General features: G+C 33.4%; 2 protein-coding genes across 4 annotated transcripts; both read left to right on the top strand.

Moving 5' to 3' along the window:
• The first annotated feature begins 1,231 nt into the window (after positions 1–1,231).
• Positions 1,232–9,109, top strand: LOC132068057 (flavin mononucleotide hydrolase 1, chloroplatic). 2 transcript variants are annotated; one of them, XM_059461521.1, is made up of 7 exons: positions 1,232–1,592; positions 4,644–4,732; positions 5,251–5,302; positions 5,751–5,865; positions 6,184–6,254; positions 7,230–7,317; positions 8,741–9,109. In XM_059461521.1, exons 1-7 carry the CDS (start codon positions 1,535–1,537, stop codon positions 8,883–8,885), a joined length of 618 nt encoding a protein of 205 aa, XP_059317504.1. In that variant the 5' UTR covers positions 1,232–1,534; the 3' UTR covers positions 8,886–9,109. The 2 variants fall into 2 exon arrangements, with proteins under 2 accessions (XP_059317504.1, XP_059317503.1); XM_059461520.1 differs by having other exon boundaries at positions 1,233–1,592; positions 4,657–4,732.
• A 1,837-nt stretch (positions 9,110–10,946) lies between these two features.
• LOC132068056 (uncharacterized) lies at positions 10,947–18,793 on the top strand. 2 transcript variants are annotated; one of them, XM_059461519.1, is made up of 6 exons: positions 10,947–11,106; positions 14,292–14,392; positions 15,485–15,562; positions 15,654–15,725; positions 16,771–16,871; positions 17,707–18,793. In XM_059461519.1, exons 1-6 carry the CDS (start codon positions 11,083–11,085, stop codon positions 18,249–18,251), a joined length of 921 nt encoding a protein of 306 aa, XP_059317502.1. In that variant the 5' UTR covers positions 10,947–11,082; the 3' UTR covers positions 18,252–18,793. The 2 variants fall into 2 exon arrangements, with proteins under 2 accessions (XP_059317502.1, XP_059317501.1); XM_059461518.1 differs by having other exon boundaries at positions 17,683–18,793.
• Positions 18,794–19,261: the final 468 nt, after the last annotated feature.

The following is a 19,261-nucleotide window of genomic DNA, read 5'->3' as shown; positions in this document are numbered from 1 at the left end:
CTAAACGATTTGCACTGTCGTCGGTCTGAAATCGCTTTCAAGGTAGTGGCTTGCCACGACGCAGTGGTGATCCAATAAGTTGATTCTATCCTTTTGTTCATTTTACTGATTAATATTGTTAATATTTTCAATAACTCCCCGTTTCATTGATCACTAAGCCACACCCTTGGGTGCATTTACTACCATTTTTAAATATTGAGTGACAGTAAAAGATTAACATATGGATAATTAATTGATAGAACGTTTAACAATTACGGTAAATTTACGAATATTTACAATTAAAGGAATTACAAATACACATTTTAATTAATTAAAAGCTGAATATTCTTAATTAGATATCACAAGAACTAATTTATAAATAATCGAGGAACTAACTGTGCAATCAACCCTATTTTTTAATTATAAAATAGATTGCGATTCGTATTTACCAAAGTTTCTGTTCACATTTTGATTATGGTATGTGTCCTATGCAAATTTTAATCTATGGTAGGGTGACAGGGAATTTTTTTTATTCCGGTATAAAGATATTTATTGATCCACAATACATTGTGTATGATTCATTAAAGAGATGAGGAATAATCCGTGAATAAATATTCAAATCACATTAATTGTTTCCGAGTCATTCCGTATTTTAATTAGAAATGGATTTTTGGTTATTTACAAAGTCTTTTTATGACATTTTTATCAGATAAGAGATCTGAAAAATATAAGAGATCTGAAAAATATTTTCTTTTATTCAAACTGAAAGAGGCCGAGAGATCTTATTTCTTTAAATATCAAAATTTTAGTTTCTAGAAAGTTTTCATAAAGTAAAAATATTAAATCTATATAAGTTATAGTGGTCCAGCAGATGCGCTGCTTCTCCCTTAACCAGATTCTTTGAATTCGAATAGAAAAATCTTAGTAGGGGAGGCTTCTTCCGAAAATGGCCCCCTCACACTGCGCGATCCCGACATAATCAGACTCCAATGCAAATTCTGAACACCGAATGCAAATTAAAAAAAAAAAAAAAGTTTTAAGCACTTTTTCCATAAAATACTGCATAAAAAATTATAGTCCAAACAAAAAAGTTTATTTAAAAATCAAAATCACATCTAAAGCCCATACTTCTTGTTTACAATTTCATCATTTGTAGACGTAGCAACTCAATTGATTGACTAACCGAACTTTCTCCCTCGCCCTTCCCTACCCTTATGTAATAATTTTTTTTTTAAATTTAAAAATTCATCAAATCGTGTAATGACAACCAGAAACGGCACAGCAAAAATATACACAAATGACTAATACAGCTCCTTCCTCTTGGCCAAAATTTATACATTAAAATCTTGAAGAAACAAAGAAAATCCAAAATTCTATATGGCTTTATTGATATCATGCAGACCATCTGTTTCTAATATCAGTTTCCCTTTTATAGTTAAAAGAACATCTTCTAATAAATCTACAAAAATGGTTTTTTTCAGTAACAATATTAGTTGCAGTGCCACGTCATCATCAACAATGGTAGCTAAAAGAAAGTTTCCAATATTGCTTTTTGATGTTATGGATACTATTGTTCGTGACCCTTTTTACCATGATGTCCCTGCCTTTTTCAGGTATTTACAGTTTGCCCCCTTACAGTTTTTAAAGATCCAATTTTTATGTTGCTTTGTTATGTTGGAATTCTTGATTTGCTTTGCTCAGTCAATAACTCATTGAGTATTTACTATGTTGAACTCCACTTTTCCCCTTTACAGTTTTCTGTTACATTTGTTGAGTTTGAAAATAACACTCTTATGTCTATTTGGAGAAACTATTTACCCGAAATGGCCCATATTTCTAATATTACCCGAAATGGCCCTTTTATACATTATTATACACTTTTATACAAGTTTTATACTATGTTGAATAATGTCCATTTGTGTATAAACCTTTATGCGGATGTAAATTAAAAATATGGCTATGTGGATGTAATATTTTATGCTAGATTGTATGTTATTGAAATTATCCCTTTAAAGATCCCATTTTTATGCTGGAATTCTTGAATTGCTCAGTCAATAACTCAATGGGTATTTACTATGTTGAACTCCAGTTTGCCCCTTTACAGTTTTCTGTTACTTTTGTTGAGTTTAAAGATGGGAAAATAACACTCTATGTCTATTGGGAGAAAATATTTATCCGAAATGGCCCATAACTCTAATATTACCCGAAATGGTCCTTTTATACATTATTATACACTTTTATACAAGGCTTGTCTACAGTAAGTGTATAATATTGTATATCGTGTGTATAAACGCTTTTGCAAAAAAAAAAAAAACAAAAGTTGGCTATGCGGATGTAAATATAAAACATGGCTACGTAGATGTAATATTTTATACTGGATTGTATATTATTGAAATTATCCCTTTAAAGATCCCATTTTTGTGTTGGAATTATTGAATTGCTCAGTCAATAACTCAATGGGTATTTACTATGCTGAATTTCGGTTTGCCCCTTACTATTTTTAGATACTTATGTTGAGTTTAAAGATCCTATTTTTATGTTTGCTTTGTTATGTTGGAATTCTTGATTTGCTTTGCTCAGTCAATAACTCATTGGGTATTTACTATGTTGAACTCCACTTTGCCCCTTACTATTTTTAGATACTTATGTTGAGCTTAAAGATCCTATTTTTGCGTTGCTTTGTTATGTTGGAATTCTTGATTTGCTTACTCAATAACTCAATGTGTATTTACTATGTTGAACTCCACTTTACTCCTTTAGAGTTTTCTGTTACTTTTGTTATTTGGAGGAAATAGTTACCCGAAATGGCCTATAATTCTAATATTACCCGAAACGGCCCTTTTATACATTATTATACACTTTTATACAAGGTTTATACATTTTCTACAGTAAGTGTATAATGTTGTATATCGTGTGTATGAACACTGTTACCAAAAAAAAAAAGTTGGCTATGCGGATGTAATTTAAAAATATGACTATGTGGATGTAATATTTTATGCTGGATTGTATATTATTGAAATTATCCCTTTAAAGATCTCATTTTTATGTTGGAATTCTAGGATTGCTCAGTCAATAACTCAATGGGTATTTAACATGTTGAACTCTACTTTGCCCCTTTGCAGTTTTCTGTTATTTTGTTGAGTTTGAAAATAACACTCTATGTCTATTTGGAGAAACTATTTACCCGAAATGGCTCATATTTCTAATATTACCCGAAATGGCCCTTTTATACATTATTGTACAATTTTATAAAAGGTTTATACATTGTCTGCAGTAAGTGTATAATGTTGTATATCGTGTGTATAAACAATGTTGCAAAAAAAAAAAAAAGGCTATGCGGATGTAAATTAAAAATATGGCTACGTGGATGTAATATTTTATGCTGGATTGTATATTATTGAAATTATCCCTTTAAAGATCCCATTTTTATGCTGGAATTCTTGAATTGCTCAGTCAATAACTCAATGGGTATTTACTATGTTGAATTTCAGTTTTCCCCTTACAGTTTTGTTATACTTGTGTTGAGTTTAAAGATCCCATTTTTATGAGGGAATTCTTGAATTGCTCAGTCAATAAGTTAATATCTATGAACTACTACTCGATGGTGTTGGCTATATGAATCTTCTGTTGCAATTTCGCTGTAGCCAAAACAATTCTTGAATTGCTAGGTGTAAAGGTCCAAATTTTATGAGTTTAGAGGTCCCACTTTTATGAATCATTGAATTGTTATGTGTAAGAAGTCAGCAGATGGAGTTTTGGCTTTTAAGCTCCACTTGCCCCTTACAGTTTTCTTATACTTCTGTTGAGATTAAAGGTCCCATTTTATGAATCTTGAATTGCGCAGTCACTCAATATCAATCTACTATTTCTCGATAGTGAATAGAGTTGGTGTCGGCTATATGAATCTTTCTGTTGCTATTTCGCTTGGGCCCGAATCAATTCTTGAAAGGCTGTGTGTAAGAAATTAGCAAATGGTGTTTCTGACTTTTGAGTTTAAAGGTCCCATCTTTGTGTTGCCTTGTTATGTTGGAGTGCTTGAATTGCTCAGTAAATAACTCAATTCTATATCAGTCAACTATTTCTCAATACCAAACAAAGTTGAAGTCGGCTATATGAATCTTGTGTTACTATTTTGCTCGGGCCTGAATCGATTCTTGAATTGCATTAAGCTGACATAATATTTTCTCAAACTATTTGTTACCTTGATCTATATATGTAGTAATATTTTGCCTGTAATTATTGTGGAGTTCCCTGTTTTAAAATTTTAACCACGGTGAGTATGTTCCCACATTAATATTGCATGTTTAAATGCCAAGTGAGCACTTCATATATGTGTATAAACTGAAATAGTTTATAATTAGTTCAATCAACTTATACTGATGTTCAGCTTGATAAGTTCATACTGTGTTATATAATTCTTAAAGCCGGCCCTACTTCAGCTGGCATATGGAGATTAACTCCGATAGTCGAATTACGTATCTTAATTATCACACAACTACTAGTCATCTTCCCAAATTGTTTCAACAGTGTCTCTTTTATTCGTCTCTTTCATCAATTGTTTTTCCATTGTTATCATTCAAACCAGACCAGAATTTTCTTTCCTTTTTTTAAAATTCTTTTTTTTTTTAAGCTTCTGACTCCTTCTTGTCCTGTTTCAAATTGAGATTTTTTATTCAGAATGCCAATGAAGGAATTGCTGGAATGCAAGCATCCAACTGCCTGGATTGAGTTTGAAAAGGGTCTTATCTCTGAGGTACGTTAAGAACTGTTTTCTACTTGTAACTGCTTCAAGTAGCCAGACATTTTAATAGAGGCATATTACTATATATTCTATTTCTTTTTTTACCTCGAAAGATGATGACTATGTTTGTTGTTTTTTTTTGATTGACTAGATCAAATATAATCTAAGTTTTCAGACACTTTTTATCATAAGACATTTTTCCCTCTATGATGGCAATTCAGTCTCTCAGTGTTCTATGACGTGTCTATTATATAAGAGTAAACCATAGATGGTCTTTCCATTTGAATATTTCTCTGTTATTTTGTGAGCGCATGTGTTATAACCCTTATCAATGACAAGAAAAAAAAATTAAAGGAGAATGGAAATAATCTGTGTTTGTATCCACAAAATCACGCTTATCTCTCTTTTGAGTTTGGTCCAAGTTACTTTTTTGAAAGCTGAACTGGAAAGAGGGTTCGTTCTTGACTTCGCTCGACCATTTATTCTCTTTTCTTAATTTATAATTTTTTTTTTTATACTACTCTTTTCAGGACGAGTTGAGTAGGAAATTCTTCATGGATGGAAGATCTTTTGATATACAAGGTAATAAGATGTTCTAGGACGTCAGTACCTTATCACACATAAATAGACCTAATATATACTGCAGAATATTGTAAAGTTCCTCAAAACCTTTTTTTGAATGTTACAACTGATATGTTAAGATGTCAACGTGCTTCCACTCTTGCTCACAGCATGTATATATAGAGATATCTCTGTATTTACTATAATTCCTATAGTATCATATATATACTTCTCATCTTCCAATTTATATTTAGCTACCTCACTTCAGTCTGAATGGTAATCTTTAAATAAACATAGAAGTAATACTCGCAACTTCTTTCCGAGGAAGAACCTACCATCATTTCCTAATTGTTCCTTCGTCTTCTGCGTTAGTATGATCAATGTCAGCGAAGATGATTTAATTGTTACTTTTTTGATCTATTAACATCTTTTGTTTATTCATTGTAAACTGAAAAACCACATTTTTCAGGCCTCAAAAACTGTATGAGAAGAGGATATTCCTACCTTGAAGGTGTTGAAGGATTACTGCATTCTTTGAAAGAAAATGGCTATGAAATCCATGCTTTCACAAATTATCCCATCTGGTATGTTCAATCAACCCTTCTTTACAACAACTACACTCCGTCCCGAACAAATTGGGGTTGGCTATATGAATCCTCACTGACCATGATATGTTCGGACTCTTCTAAATATTGCCACACCCATGTTGGATCCCCCAAAAATACACTACTTTTTGGATGATCCGACACGCACCCGTCGGCAATTTGAAGAGTCCGAGCAACATACCATGATAGTTGATACTCCATATAAACTCAGCTCAGGCCAATATTATCCAAAAAAAAAAAAAAAAAGGGTCATTACTTTCAAATATTCAAGTCTTTCAAACTTCGTTCTTTTTTCAGGTTCCAAATGATTGAGGACGAGCTAAAACTCTCGAATTACCTATCTTGGACATTTTGTTCCTGCGTATTTGGTAGTGTTCTCTTTACCTTCACGGATGTTCTATCTCTGGACTTCTGTTTGATCAATATTTCATTGTTGATCTGTCTATCTCCTTACATATTTCCTGCATATGTAGAGTTTTTGGATGCTTACACAATCAACAGTTCAACATCCTGATGGTCTTTACTTGAATAGAAATATAGGCTTTATCCCGAAAAAAAAAAAAAAAAAAAAAACTTGAATTGAAGGAAGATATGCTGATGAAAGAGAAGTCTGAGACAAAACAAACCAGTTTAATATGTTTAATCATACAGTCAGAGTTGCTGTGTTAGAACTTGGTCCGCAAGACTTATATTTCAAATGCTCATTATTTTATCCTTCTTTCTGTCGGACTGCATCTCATATTCGTGAAATTTTGGATCCTCTGCTTTTGTTCCTTGTCAAAAAGTTCCATAACCTTAAACTTGTATAGTTGTCCCACGCAAGACATAATGTGAAAGTGTGAAGGTTATGGTGGATCATCTTCTTCTACATTGCGGGGTGACTATGAGGTTATGGTGGGATATGCTTAGGTGGTTTGACACTTCATGAGTAATGCCAAACACTGTGAGAGAGATGATTTTTAGTTGGAAGAGCGTGAGGAGAAGGAGAAGACGTAGGGCATGGAAAATGGTTCCACTTGCGCTAATGTGGGTTGTTTGGAGAGAGAGAAATAGGAGAGCTTTTGAAGGTGTAGAGTCGAGTTTCTCTCAGTTGTGGAGTAGTCTCCATTCCCTTATTTTCTTTTGGTGCCCACAGAAAGTTCCTTGTTGTATAGACAATTGGGCGGAGTTTGTAGAGAATCATATCCTTTTGTAAATTCTCTACTTTTTTTGGTACATCTCTTGTATACAGCCGTTGTGGCCATGTTTATGAATGAAAATGCACTTACTTGATCAAAAATAAAAATAAAAATGAAAGTATGAACTCAACTGGAGCGGACCTGATTTTTTTCATATGTTAACAGGAAAACGGAAACCTGATCCTGATTTTTATTTAGAAGTTGTAAAGCATCTCAATGTAGAAGCTTCCAACTGTATTTTTGTTGATGACAGGTATGTCATTAATATTGTTTGCTTTTAAGTCCTAACAATGCATCATTATTTAGTAAGGTAAGTCGGATATCATTAATTATTTACATGACTAAACATTTGTTAAGTAGTAATCAAGTTTCGATATTCGATCCGGGGGCGGAGCCAAGCTCTACTTAGGGTGTTCATCCAAACCCCTTGGGCGGAAAATTACACTATTTATACATGGTTAAAATTATTTTTTATGTATATATAGTGGATTATTGCAATATAATTTTTTGTGCTCCGTTGCATTATTATGTTATTTCCTATGCTTTGATTATCTTGTGTTCGCTCCGATTAGGCTTCTTCGTGTGTTTACTTTTTTAACGTATTTTTTTATGCTTTTATTGAACCCCCTAACTGAAAATCCTTGATATAGTGGATGCTCCGTTACTTTTTCGAATTGAAAATCCTGCCTCCGTTACTGAATTGCGATCCCTTTAATTATCAGTTAATGTGGTCTTGTTTCCTTATTTGTTCTCCCGAAAATTTGACGCAGAGTCAAAAATTCTAGTCCATTGATGCCAAAATAGCATTAGATATTAAGCTATCCGGTTTTATTTGGTCTGCTAGTAAAGGACTTATTTGTTACCTTCATCTCTAATCTTGAGCAATGAAGAAAAGATCAAGATTAGGATCTCTTAGAAGATACAGTCCTTTATTTTCGAGTTTGTGTAATACTGGTCTAGACGAGTCTTCATCAGATTCAGCTCATTGATTTCTCGTTGCTGGTTGTCTATTTTCTTCTTTCTTGATCACCGAATGTTTTTCACCACCGGTAATAGATCTCCAACTCTTTCTTGAAAACCCTTGTTGGCAGGATAAATGATAACGAGGTAACTAATAAGAAAACTTAAACATATAGGGCATGTTGATTTTAGCTATCGCTACTAATTTAACTTCGGCATCAATGTGATTTTCATAATGCCAATATATAGACAGGGTGTGGATTGGCACCAGAGGGTGGGCCTAGTGGTCAAAATAAAGTGGGTTGAGAACTATGAGGTCTCATGTTCAAATGCTAGTGAGGTAAAAACACCAAGTGATTTCTTCCCGTCTGTCCAAGCCTTCGTGGATAAAGTTATCTTGTACCTCTGCTGGTAAGAGGTAGGAAGGTACCCCGTGGAATTAGTCGAGGTGCGTGTAAGTTGACCCGAACACCATGGTTAAAAGAAAAAAGAGGAGTCCACGCCTTCGACACATCCAATGTCCTTTTTCACGCTTCTAAGTTTAAGAAAACTAGTGGACAATGAAGAATCTATTTTCAAATCTATCTCAGAGAACTGAAGCTTCTATTCATCTTTAGTGTTTAGACATGAAAATGCAGTTCTATCTACTCATAATAGGAAAATCTAAATTTGAGTAATCTAAATTTCTCACACAAGTTATGTCATTGATCGTCCAGGATGAAAAACGTTGAAGCTGCAATTGAACTAGGACTTAAAGGTCTTCAATTCAAGAATGCAGATTTGTTGCGGAAGGACTTGTCTCTCCTTGGTGTCGATTTATCAACAAGCGAAAGTCAAGATCTGACTGAATGTTCATCATAAGGATTTGTTGTGAATTCATGATAGTTCTGTTTGTTAAAGGATCCAGATGATTTTTCAACATTTTGTCTTCAGAAATCAGTCCTCAAAGCAACAGATTTTAGCATTATGTTAGAGTTTTAGTTCATAAATGAAAAACCACTCTTTCCTCTCTCTATGGAGTGAAAGGAAAGCATTATTTTGTAACTAGAAGTGTACAAGGCATAGATGTTTTCCTCCTCGTTTCTGATGTTTGAGGGCATAATTGTATATTTCGTTACCCATTTTCCCCTTGGCCCCATTTCCCTATATTGCTTGGACATTTTAAAATTGTTGGTGCTTGTCAGATCCTCCAAAAATACTGATTTGACACGGATGCGGCAACATTTTCGGAGAATCCGAACAACAATCTTTTCCTAAGTTCATGCAGATACCTGAAATCTTTTTCTTTTATACTAGAATAAGAATATTTTTAAACTTATTGTAGAGGTTAATATATTTATGGATGAGGAAATCTGAGCTGCCAAAATAGTGGGATTGCCAATCTTTTGGAAGCAAATATATGGAAATATTTATTACTCTAATCTAGATTACGATCTATGATAAAGTCTTAATATCATTAAAATATTTAAGAAGTTTTATAAAGATGATAGTTCACCACTATTTTATTTACTTTCACAGCTAATCCATTGCCGTTACAATCACCATCCCTCAGCTACAACCATTGTCTTAGCCAACCACCATAGTTAGAGGTCATCACCAGTAATCACCATTTGCAATCATCACCACCAACCACAATTACATCTTCAATTACTGCTGGCAATCACCACCTTTAGCCACCATTATATATTACCAAACACTACCATCACAACTAGCTACTATTCACTATCATAACTATCAGCCAATCCCCAATCGACACTCACAACCGCCATCGCTAGTCATCACCACCAACCACAATTACATCAACCAATTGCTACTGTCAATCACCACCTTTAGCCACCATTATATATCGTCAACGCTGCCATCATTCACCACTCCCATTAGGTATTACTGTCATCCACCACAATTATTAGCAGCCACTACGAACTACCACAAGGGACAACCAACATTAATTATTACTGCCAGCTACCATCGCCACCAGCTACTACTCACTAACTATCAGCAATCCCCAATCGACACTCACAACCACCATCGCTTGTCATCATCGCCAACCACAATTACATCAATGAATTACTATTGCTAATCACTATCTTTAGCCACCATTATATATCACCAATCACTGCAATCATTCACCACTTCTATTAACTATTACTGTCATCCCCCACAATTATTAGTCGTCACCACCAACTACCACCATCAACGACCAACGTTAACTATTACTGCCAGATATCCTCACTACTAACTACTACTCACTACCATAGCTATCAGCCAATCCTCAGTCGCACTCACAATCACCATCGCTACTCATCACCACCACTAGCCGCCATATGATATTTAGAAAATATTTCTTGACGTGGTATACCCTAATTTAGCCCCCATTTGGCCATAAGAATTATTCATTTTATTCCGGAATTTTTTTTACTTTTTTTCGGAATCAGCGTTTGGCCATGAAAATTCCGAATACAACTTGAAGTTGCATTCCGGAATACTAAAAACTCAAAAAACTTGTTTTTCAAATTTTTTTTTCACTTTTTTCACTTTTTTACAACTACATTTCATCAAAAATTACAATTTCAAAACTAACTAAACACAACTCCAACTCCAGCCAGAATAAAATTCTAAAAAAAAGTAATTTTTTTTTTGTATCTATGGACAAACGGGGCCTTAGTATTTCACTTAATTTTTATATCTATTAATTCTTAAATAAAGACAAGTTTTATACAATCAGATGTTGAGAAAACAAAGCGATATAATTACATAATATTTAGATCTTAATACAACTTAATATTCAAATGTATATCCAAATTTAGATATTCTCAATTTCATTCTACTTTTTTTGTTTTTTGGCACATATGCGATTATTCACCCCAAAGAAAAAAAAAAATATTACATTTTTGGTAATATTTTAATTACACGAAATCCTCAAAAGTCTTTGGCCTTTCCTCTTTAGCAAGTATCCAAATTTCCTTCAAAATCAAAGTGGAAAAAAAAAAAAACATAAAATAAATCCAAGAAAATTTGTGGGTTTTACACCCTTTGCGATTCTTGATTATTACCAACAATGAGTCTTACAGAATTTGCTATGGTAAAAAATTTCTCTTTTATTTAATATTTAACTGATTATTTGCAATTATTAGTTTTTGGGTATTGATGATTGTGAGATTTAATGAGTTTCTTGAATTTTTTTTGCTTAAAATTTACAAATTATTTACTCAATTAGTTATAGGGTTTATTGTTAGTTAAGGGGGTTGATTTACATGTAAAAATATGTTTTTGTTTAGTCTTTTGTAGTAATTGGTAGTTTAGTTTTGAGTAAAATAGGAGAATGTTGTTGTATTAGAAAATAAGTGAAAAATATTTCAAGATTAGCTCAATTTTGTTGAATTTCTGTTCCACTTAATATTTAAGTGATTATTTTGTAATTATTAGTTTTGGGGTAATGATAATTGTGAGATTTAATGAGTTTCTTGAATTTTATTTGCTTTAAATTTACAAATTATTTACTCAATTAGTTGTTATTGGATTTTTGGAACTTTGATAGAAGTTTTGAACAAAAATGGGGTGTTTGGTATAGGGTTTTCTGTTGGTTAAGGGGGTTGATTTACATGTAAATTATCAAAAAAAAGAAAAAAAAGAAAAGAATGATTCACTTGTAAAGATATGATTTTTCTTAGTATTTTGTAGTTATAGGCAGTGATTGGTAGTTTAATTTTGAGTAAAATAGGGGAAAGATGTTGTTTACGAAGAAATAAGTGAAAAATGTTTCAAGATTAGCTCAGTTTTGCTAAAGTTTGAAACTTATGACACAAAGTTGTTGGAACTATAGATTATGATAGTATTTTGTAGCAATAGATAGTAATTGGTAGTTTACTTTTGAGTAAAATAGGAAAAGTTATTGTATAAGGAAGAAATAAGTGAAAAAAATGTTTCAAGATTAGCTTAATTTTGCTAAAGTCTGAATCTTTCGAATAAAGGGAGGTGATTCATAAAGCCAACCGGATTAGTTTTGGATGGACTCGTAGTTTATTATAGTTGATATTGGATTTTTGGAACTTTGATAGAAGTTTTGTACAAAAATAGGTGTTTGGTATAGGGTTTGTTGTTGGTTTAGGGGGTATGATTTACCTGTAAAAATATGTTTGCTTGGTATTTTGTAGCAATAGGCAGTAAATGGTAGTTTAATTTTGAGTAAAATAGGAGAAAGTTGTTGTATAAGAAGAAAGAAGTGAAAAAAAATGTTTCAAGAATAGTTCAATTTTGCTGAAGTTTGTAAGCTTTGACAGAAAGTTGTTGGAACTATAGATTATGATAGTATTTTGTAGTAATAGGCAGTAAGTGGTAGTTTAATTTTGAGTAAAATAGGAGAATGTTGTTGTGTAAGAAGAAATAAGTGAAAAAAATGTTTCAAGATTAGCTCAACTTTGCTAAAGTTTGAAACTTTTGACGGAAAGTTATTGGAACTATAGATTATGATAGTATTTTGTTGCAATAGCAGTAAGTGGTAGTTTAATTTTGAGTATAATAGGAGGATGTTGTTGTATGAGAAGAAATAACTGAAAAAATGTTTCAAGATTAGCTCAATTTTCCCTAAGTTTGGGACTTTTGACAGAAAGTTATTGGAACTATAGATTATGATAGTATTTTGTAGCAGTAGGCAGTAAGTGGTAGTTTAATTTTGAGTAAAATAGGAGAATGTTGTTGTGTAAGAAGAAATAAGTGAAAAAAATGTTTCAAGATTAGCTCAATTTTGCTAAAGTTTGAAACTTTTGACAGAAAGTTATTGGAACTATAGATTATGATAGTATTTTGTAGCAGTAGGCAGCAAGTGGTAGTTTAATTTTGAGTAAAATAGGAGAATGTTGTTGTGTAAGAAGAAATAAGTGAAAAAAATGTTTCAAGATTAGCTTAATTTTGCTAAAGTCCGAATCTTTCGAATAAAGGGGGGTGCTTCATAAAGCCAACCGGATTAGGTTTGGATGGACTCGTAGTTTATTATAGTTGATATTGGATTTTTGGAACTTTGATAGAAGTTTTGTACAAAAATGGGTGTTTGGTATAGGGTTTGTTGTTGGTTTAGGGGGGATGATTTACCTGTAAAAATATGTTTTTGCGCAGTATTTTGTAGTAATTGGTAGTTTAATTTTGAGTAAAATTGGAGAAAGTTGTTGTATGAGAAGAAATAATTGAAACAATGTTTCAAGATTAGCTGAATTTTGCTAAAGTTTGGGACTTTTGACAGAAAGTTGTTGGGAACTGTAGATTGTGATGGTATTTTGTAGAGTTAGGCAGTAATTGGTAGTTTAATTTTAAGTAAGATAGGAGAAAGTTGTTGTATAAGAAGAAATAAGAGAAAAGATGTTTCAAGAATAGCTCAATTTTGCTAAAGTCTGAAACTTTTGCAGAAAGTTATTGGAACTATAGATTATGATAGTATTTTGTAGAGTTAGGCAGTAATTGGTAGTTTAATTTTGAGTAAAATAGGAGAATGTTGTTGTGTAAGAAGAAATAAGTGAAAAAAATGTTCCAAGATTAGCTCAATTTTGCTAAAGTTTGAAACTTTTGACAGAAAGTTGTTAGAACTATAGATTATGATAGTATTTTGTAGCAATAGATAGTAATTGGTAATTTACTTTTGAGTAAAATAGGAGAAAGTTATTGTATAAGGAAGAAATAAGTGAAAAATGTTTCAAGAGTAGCTCAATTTTGCTAAACTTTGAAACTTTTTGACAGAGAATTATTGGAACTATAGATTGTGTTTAAGAATCTAAGTGGTACTCACCTGTTTTGTATTGTTATTTTAGTATTTAAGTGATTATTTGTAGTCATTAAGTTTGGCTAAGCTAGGGATAAGTGTGAGATTTGAAGAGCTTGTCAATGAGATTTGAAGAGCTTGTCAAATTTTACTTGCTTTGAATTTACAAATATTTACCGTTTTGGAATGTTAGAATAAAGCAGTTGATTCACAAAACCAACCCGATTAGTTTTGGGATGGACTTGTAGGTGAATTGTTTAGTCCATTAGGACCAAAATTACAAAGTCTTAACACATGCAATCAGTTATATTCTGGTGATTTAGTTGTAGCCTTCGCCTTAATCATTTTTGATGTTTGCGATAAATCTATTTTGCCTGATGGTTAACAATCTTTTACTTAAACAATCAGTGGTACTATTTCACTTTCTTATGCCTTTAGTCAATATTTATCCTTCCAATATTATGTGTCGTTTTGGGTGGCATGATTTTCCTATTGACCCTTACATCATATTAATGCAGGTAGAAGAACTGGCCTTTCTTATCAAAGATAATCTTCCTTGCAAGCATCTTATCCTATCTATGGAGGAGACCCTAGTCAATTTCCTTCTAGATGATACCAGGTATTTATAGCCTGTTTGGCCAAGCTTCTCCAAGGCCAAAAGTGTTTTTTTTAAAAATAAAAGTTGAGGTGTTTGGTCAAACTTTTAGGAGAAGAAGAATTGCTTTTCAGTAGAAGCAGAAACTGGTTTTGAGAATTTGGAAAAAGTAGCTTCTCCCCAAAAGTACTTTTTTGATAAACACTTTTGAGAGAATACACTTAGAAACGCTTTTTAAAAGCTTTGCCAAACACTAATTGCTGCTCGAAAGTGCTTTTCAAATTGATTAGCCAAACACAAATTGCTTCTCACCAAAAGTACTTTCTTAAAAAGCAATTTTGAAATAGCACTTTTCAAAATAAACTGATTTTAGAAGATTGGCTAAACAGGCTATTAATCAGAACGGAAGTTATAAAGATGGCGACTTATGATGTGCCCGAGTTGATAACAACCAATTTATTTTTTAGTCGTTTCAAGAGAACGTGTACTTCATGACATTATCAAGCAGCGAGAATGTACCATTTCTTGCCTCGATAAAAAATTACCATCTCTTCATTATGTGAAGAACATGAAGGTACATATCAAGGTTAAAGGAGTGCATGGGACAAGTGGGTAGTTTTGTTCTGAGGCTTTACTTTTTGCCAATTTCCATCCCAACTTCCAGCCTGTGTGGGTTCAAATTCTGTTAGTTAACTTATACTAGTTCATTTTCTTCGTATATCAGCAAACACTATCTGCTCCGTGTACCTCATTTATCTTGAAATTATCCCAATTGTTCTTGACATCTATCAACTGTAGAGAATCATAGTTTGTAGATTCTTGACCTTTTGGTATACCCTTTGTATACGGCCATTGCGGCAATGTTTATGAATGAAAATACTTTTACTTGATTGAAAAAAATAAAATAAAAAAAATCTATCACCTGTAAAACAAAATTCCTCCTTGTTTTTTAAATGTACTTATCAACGCCTTATAATAAAAATTTATACTTATCAATTGATTCAAAGGAAGGAGGGAAATACCTTTTTTTTTCTCATTGTACAAATTTAAGTAAATATGTGTAGACGCTATTTTCCTGAGGGGACAACTCATAATAAATCTAGTACTTCTGTGCAGTTCTGATGGAATCTTGGAGCTTGAACCAACGAATCCATATAACCGCCTTCTCTTACATCGTCTTGCTGATATATTCGGGTAATTGCATTCAGAATGTTGATTGTTTTATATCATAGTGTACTTTGTTCTTTGAGCTACTGACAAGTGTATAACTTTCTTGTTCTGGTAGGTTTTCTCATCAATCAGTTGGTGAAGGGGAAGAACGGCACTTGGTTTTGGAGCGCTGCTCAGATACATCAATGTATGTAAGAAGAAAATTGCACTGTCCTAAACTCATCTGGATGTTCACATTATATAGGGGTGTCAACTGGGCGTGTTGTGCTGAATTTGGGCGGGTCAAAATGAGCCGAGTTAATAAATGGGCGGACGCCTCGTCCAAAAGTTACTTGGGCTGAAAGGGGTTGGGCTAAAAAGTGGGTTATAACCCAACCCGCCTAATTCTTACTAAGTTTTAATTTAGTTGTTTGTTCTTTTATGATTCTTTTAAGTACTTAATAAAACTATGTTTTTCTTTATTATGACTATATATAACATATCAAACAAAAAGAATGTCTTTCTGAAAATATTTTTACAAGGTTTCTCATTGGTCAATTTGGGCTGCATGTCAGCCCGATTTTTAAATGGGCTGAATTGGACGGGTCAAAATGGGCTGAGTGACCCGCCCAAACTTGAACGGGTGAACGACTCAAGTTTTCATGGGCTAATTTTGCCACTCCTAGGCGCAAGCATGCAGCAATTTGTGTGCGCTTATATCTTGCAAGCTTGAATTTTTTTTTTTTTTTTGAAGTCTTTGCTTATGTAGCTAATTTTATGGCTGAAAATTTCACACTTGTGAATGTTTTTATTCCGTCAGTAGCTAAAATTTGCACTTTAGGATATCAATCACAGAACAAACTCTGTTTAGGATTAGTGGGAGCAAAAAGTAACAGTAATTTCATATTCTCTAAAGCGAGATTTTAGATTAGATCTTATTCTTTATGATCCTTTCGTAGTTTGATTTCGTCCTTGTCTTTTAATTAGAGATGGATTTTTAGTTGTCACAGGAGTTGAGCTATTTCAGTATTCCCTTTTCTTAATAGGCCCCTTACTCGTGTTTTGTCATTGACTGATAATACTTTACGAAATAATCTTGTTGGTAAGTAGGAAGAATTAAATACAACCTTCTTGCACTTAGCCTTTTCCCTTCTGAAGTGAAACGAAGTGCTTGAAGTTCTGAACTTAAGTGATAAAGTTTGTCATTGTTAGTTCATTGTCTTCTAACATTTTTTGGGAACTCAATTTTGCAGACCTTCCATTCTCATTAGTGATCTCCTGTGGCAGTATGACGAGGAGCTCCAATCTCCAAGGACTGTAGATGTAATATATAGAAGAAAAGAAGATTCAGAAGGTATTGTTTCTTCTCTAATGTATGAGTTGTTCTAAGATTTATTTATTTTGGAAATGGATAACAATCGCCTTACATGTTTTACTACGTCCATAGATCAGAACTTGAAAGAAGGAGAAAGTACTATAGGAACCAAGGATCATACTTTTTTGTAATACTGCATCCTCTAGATTGCCTTTTATATGAATAATACATCTAACCTTATTAAAAAAGAACTTCAAAAGAGGGTAAAAACACTGTCAGTGTCCGAAAACTGGGAAAATATATCCATGCGATTTCAGATGAAATCTAATCATTCTTCTAATGTCCAATCAAGTTATCAAGTTAAATTGCCTTCTCTACTAGCCTGTTTGGCCAAGCTTCTAGGAAGCTGAAAGTGCTTATTTTAGAAAATTGAGGTGTTTGGCCAAGTTTTTAAGGAAAAAATAAGTGCTTTTGAGTAGTAGCAAAAGCTGTTTTTCTGAAGCTAAAAAAATAGCTTTCCCCAAAGCCCCTTTGGAACATTGGCCAAGCACAAATTACTACTCTAATATTGGCAAAAGTGCTTTTCAAATGATTAGCCAAACACAAACTGCTACTGTCCAAAAGTACTTTTTTGAAAAACACTTTTCAAATAAACAGATTTTGGAAGCTTGGCCAAACAGGCTAGTATACCTCATTGCTTTATACATTAATTATTTTCCGGTATTTTGAGTGTCAACCATGGAGAACCTTGTTAATCGTCCTTTTTTTTGGGGTGGGGGGTTTAATGAGTTTTATGCAGAAATCCGAATGTAACCGACACTTATTCAAGTTCTAAATTGGGAAGCAACAGGTAAGGATTTTTATTGCTTTTCAGGGTCAAAGGTAGAAGAGACACCAACACCAATCTTTAACCTTTCCCTTGAGGAGAGGGAAGAAGCATATATGGCAGCCCGAAAACGGATTTTTTCAGTTGATCAAGGTGAGACAAGACAATGTGTGAAGGATAGGCCTCAAAAAGATCCTACGGTTGCCCGTCGTATGATTGCACATGCACTTGGCCAAAGAACCAGACCTGTTAACCTAGAGATCCACCATGCAAATACTGACCAATCTGAAGAACAAGCCAAGGAAGAAAGGCCGACAAATTTGGGCAAGCAGACGTATAGGGAGGTTAAAACTCCCCCTGCAAAATATCCAGGTTCAGGTGGCAAGCCCAAAAGCAACAAATCAAATGGCAGTAAATCACCACATATTAAGAAGAGCACACCTAAAAACACTGATGGGACGAGTTCCTCAATGATAGTGAAAAAGGAGGGGAAGGTTAACAAAGATAGTATTCGCGAAGAACATATCGGTGCTGCTAAGAGAATATTTGCCAATGCTCTAGGGTTTGCAAGAGAAGGGAATACATCAAAATGAGGTCGAACCACCTTGCAGCAGTGTCTGAAATAAGGAATATAATGTATTCTTCGTGAAATGGTTAAAGAGTAGCCCGTGCAGCCACACAAACCATTGAAGTAGTCAATGATCTCGAGCACTTTGTGATACTCTTGTGAAATTTGTGCCACAAGGAAAGTGAACGGTGGTAAGTTTGTGCTAGCCCTTTGATAGCTGCATCGAATATGTTCATCAAGGAACTTTGGGTTATAGAATTCGAAAGCCACTGAATCCAATTCATCGACAAGTTTAAGGTCGTATAAAGTTTGTGAAATTTGCCTCGTCTGTCTGTAGTACAGATTTTCTCTGAGGGACCTCGTTGGCGACCACATTCGTCATTTTCTTTTGCCTTTTCTTCATTATGATGTACAACTTCATTTTAGTTTAATAGAGTTTGAAATTTGAACTTGGCTTTTTGGCCATGGAATTGCAAGTTATCAGCAGTAGTATAGTCTGTAGATTACAGTGGTACTTTTGGAATTTGGATTTGTGAATGAGTTTAAGATTTGCTTGGTTGGCTTGGATTGTTATTCTTGTAGATTCAAGAAGCACTGTTTGTTTCTCCTCTCTTTTAAATAGAATAGATTTAGGAGTTATAGTCATAATTATGCTTATAAAGAGTTAGACCTCTGCACGAAACATCTCGCGCTCATGCAGAATTGGGAAAGGGACATACCCCGAAATGGTGTGATATAGACTACTTCATATAAGTTTATCACTTAAATGTTTTGCAAGATCTTGGTTATTTTTCTTATTTGAAAGAATGTAAATAATGACTAATTTCATGACTCGAACCTGTGACTTATAGGTCATATGAAGGCAACTTTAATTCATATACGTTTATCACCTAAATATTTTGCATGATCATGGTTATTTTTTCTTATTTGAAAGAATATTAATAGTGACTAATTTCACAATTTGAACCCGATAACCTATATAAGTCACACGTAAACGTCTTACGTTTATCACCTAAATATTTTGCGTGATCATGG

The sequence above is a fragment of the Lycium ferocissimum genome, chromosome 8, assembly GCF_029784015.1.
Source record: "Lycium ferocissimum isolate CSIRO_LF1 chromosome 8, AGI_CSIRO_Lferr_CH_V1, whole genome shotgun sequence".
NCBI classification, from domain to species: domain Eukaryota; kingdom Viridiplantae; phylum Streptophyta; class Magnoliopsida; order Solanales; family Solanaceae; genus Lycium; species Lycium ferocissimum.
Note: the sequence above shows the minus strand (reverse complement) of the source record. Positions and strands in the feature narration are given on the sequence as shown.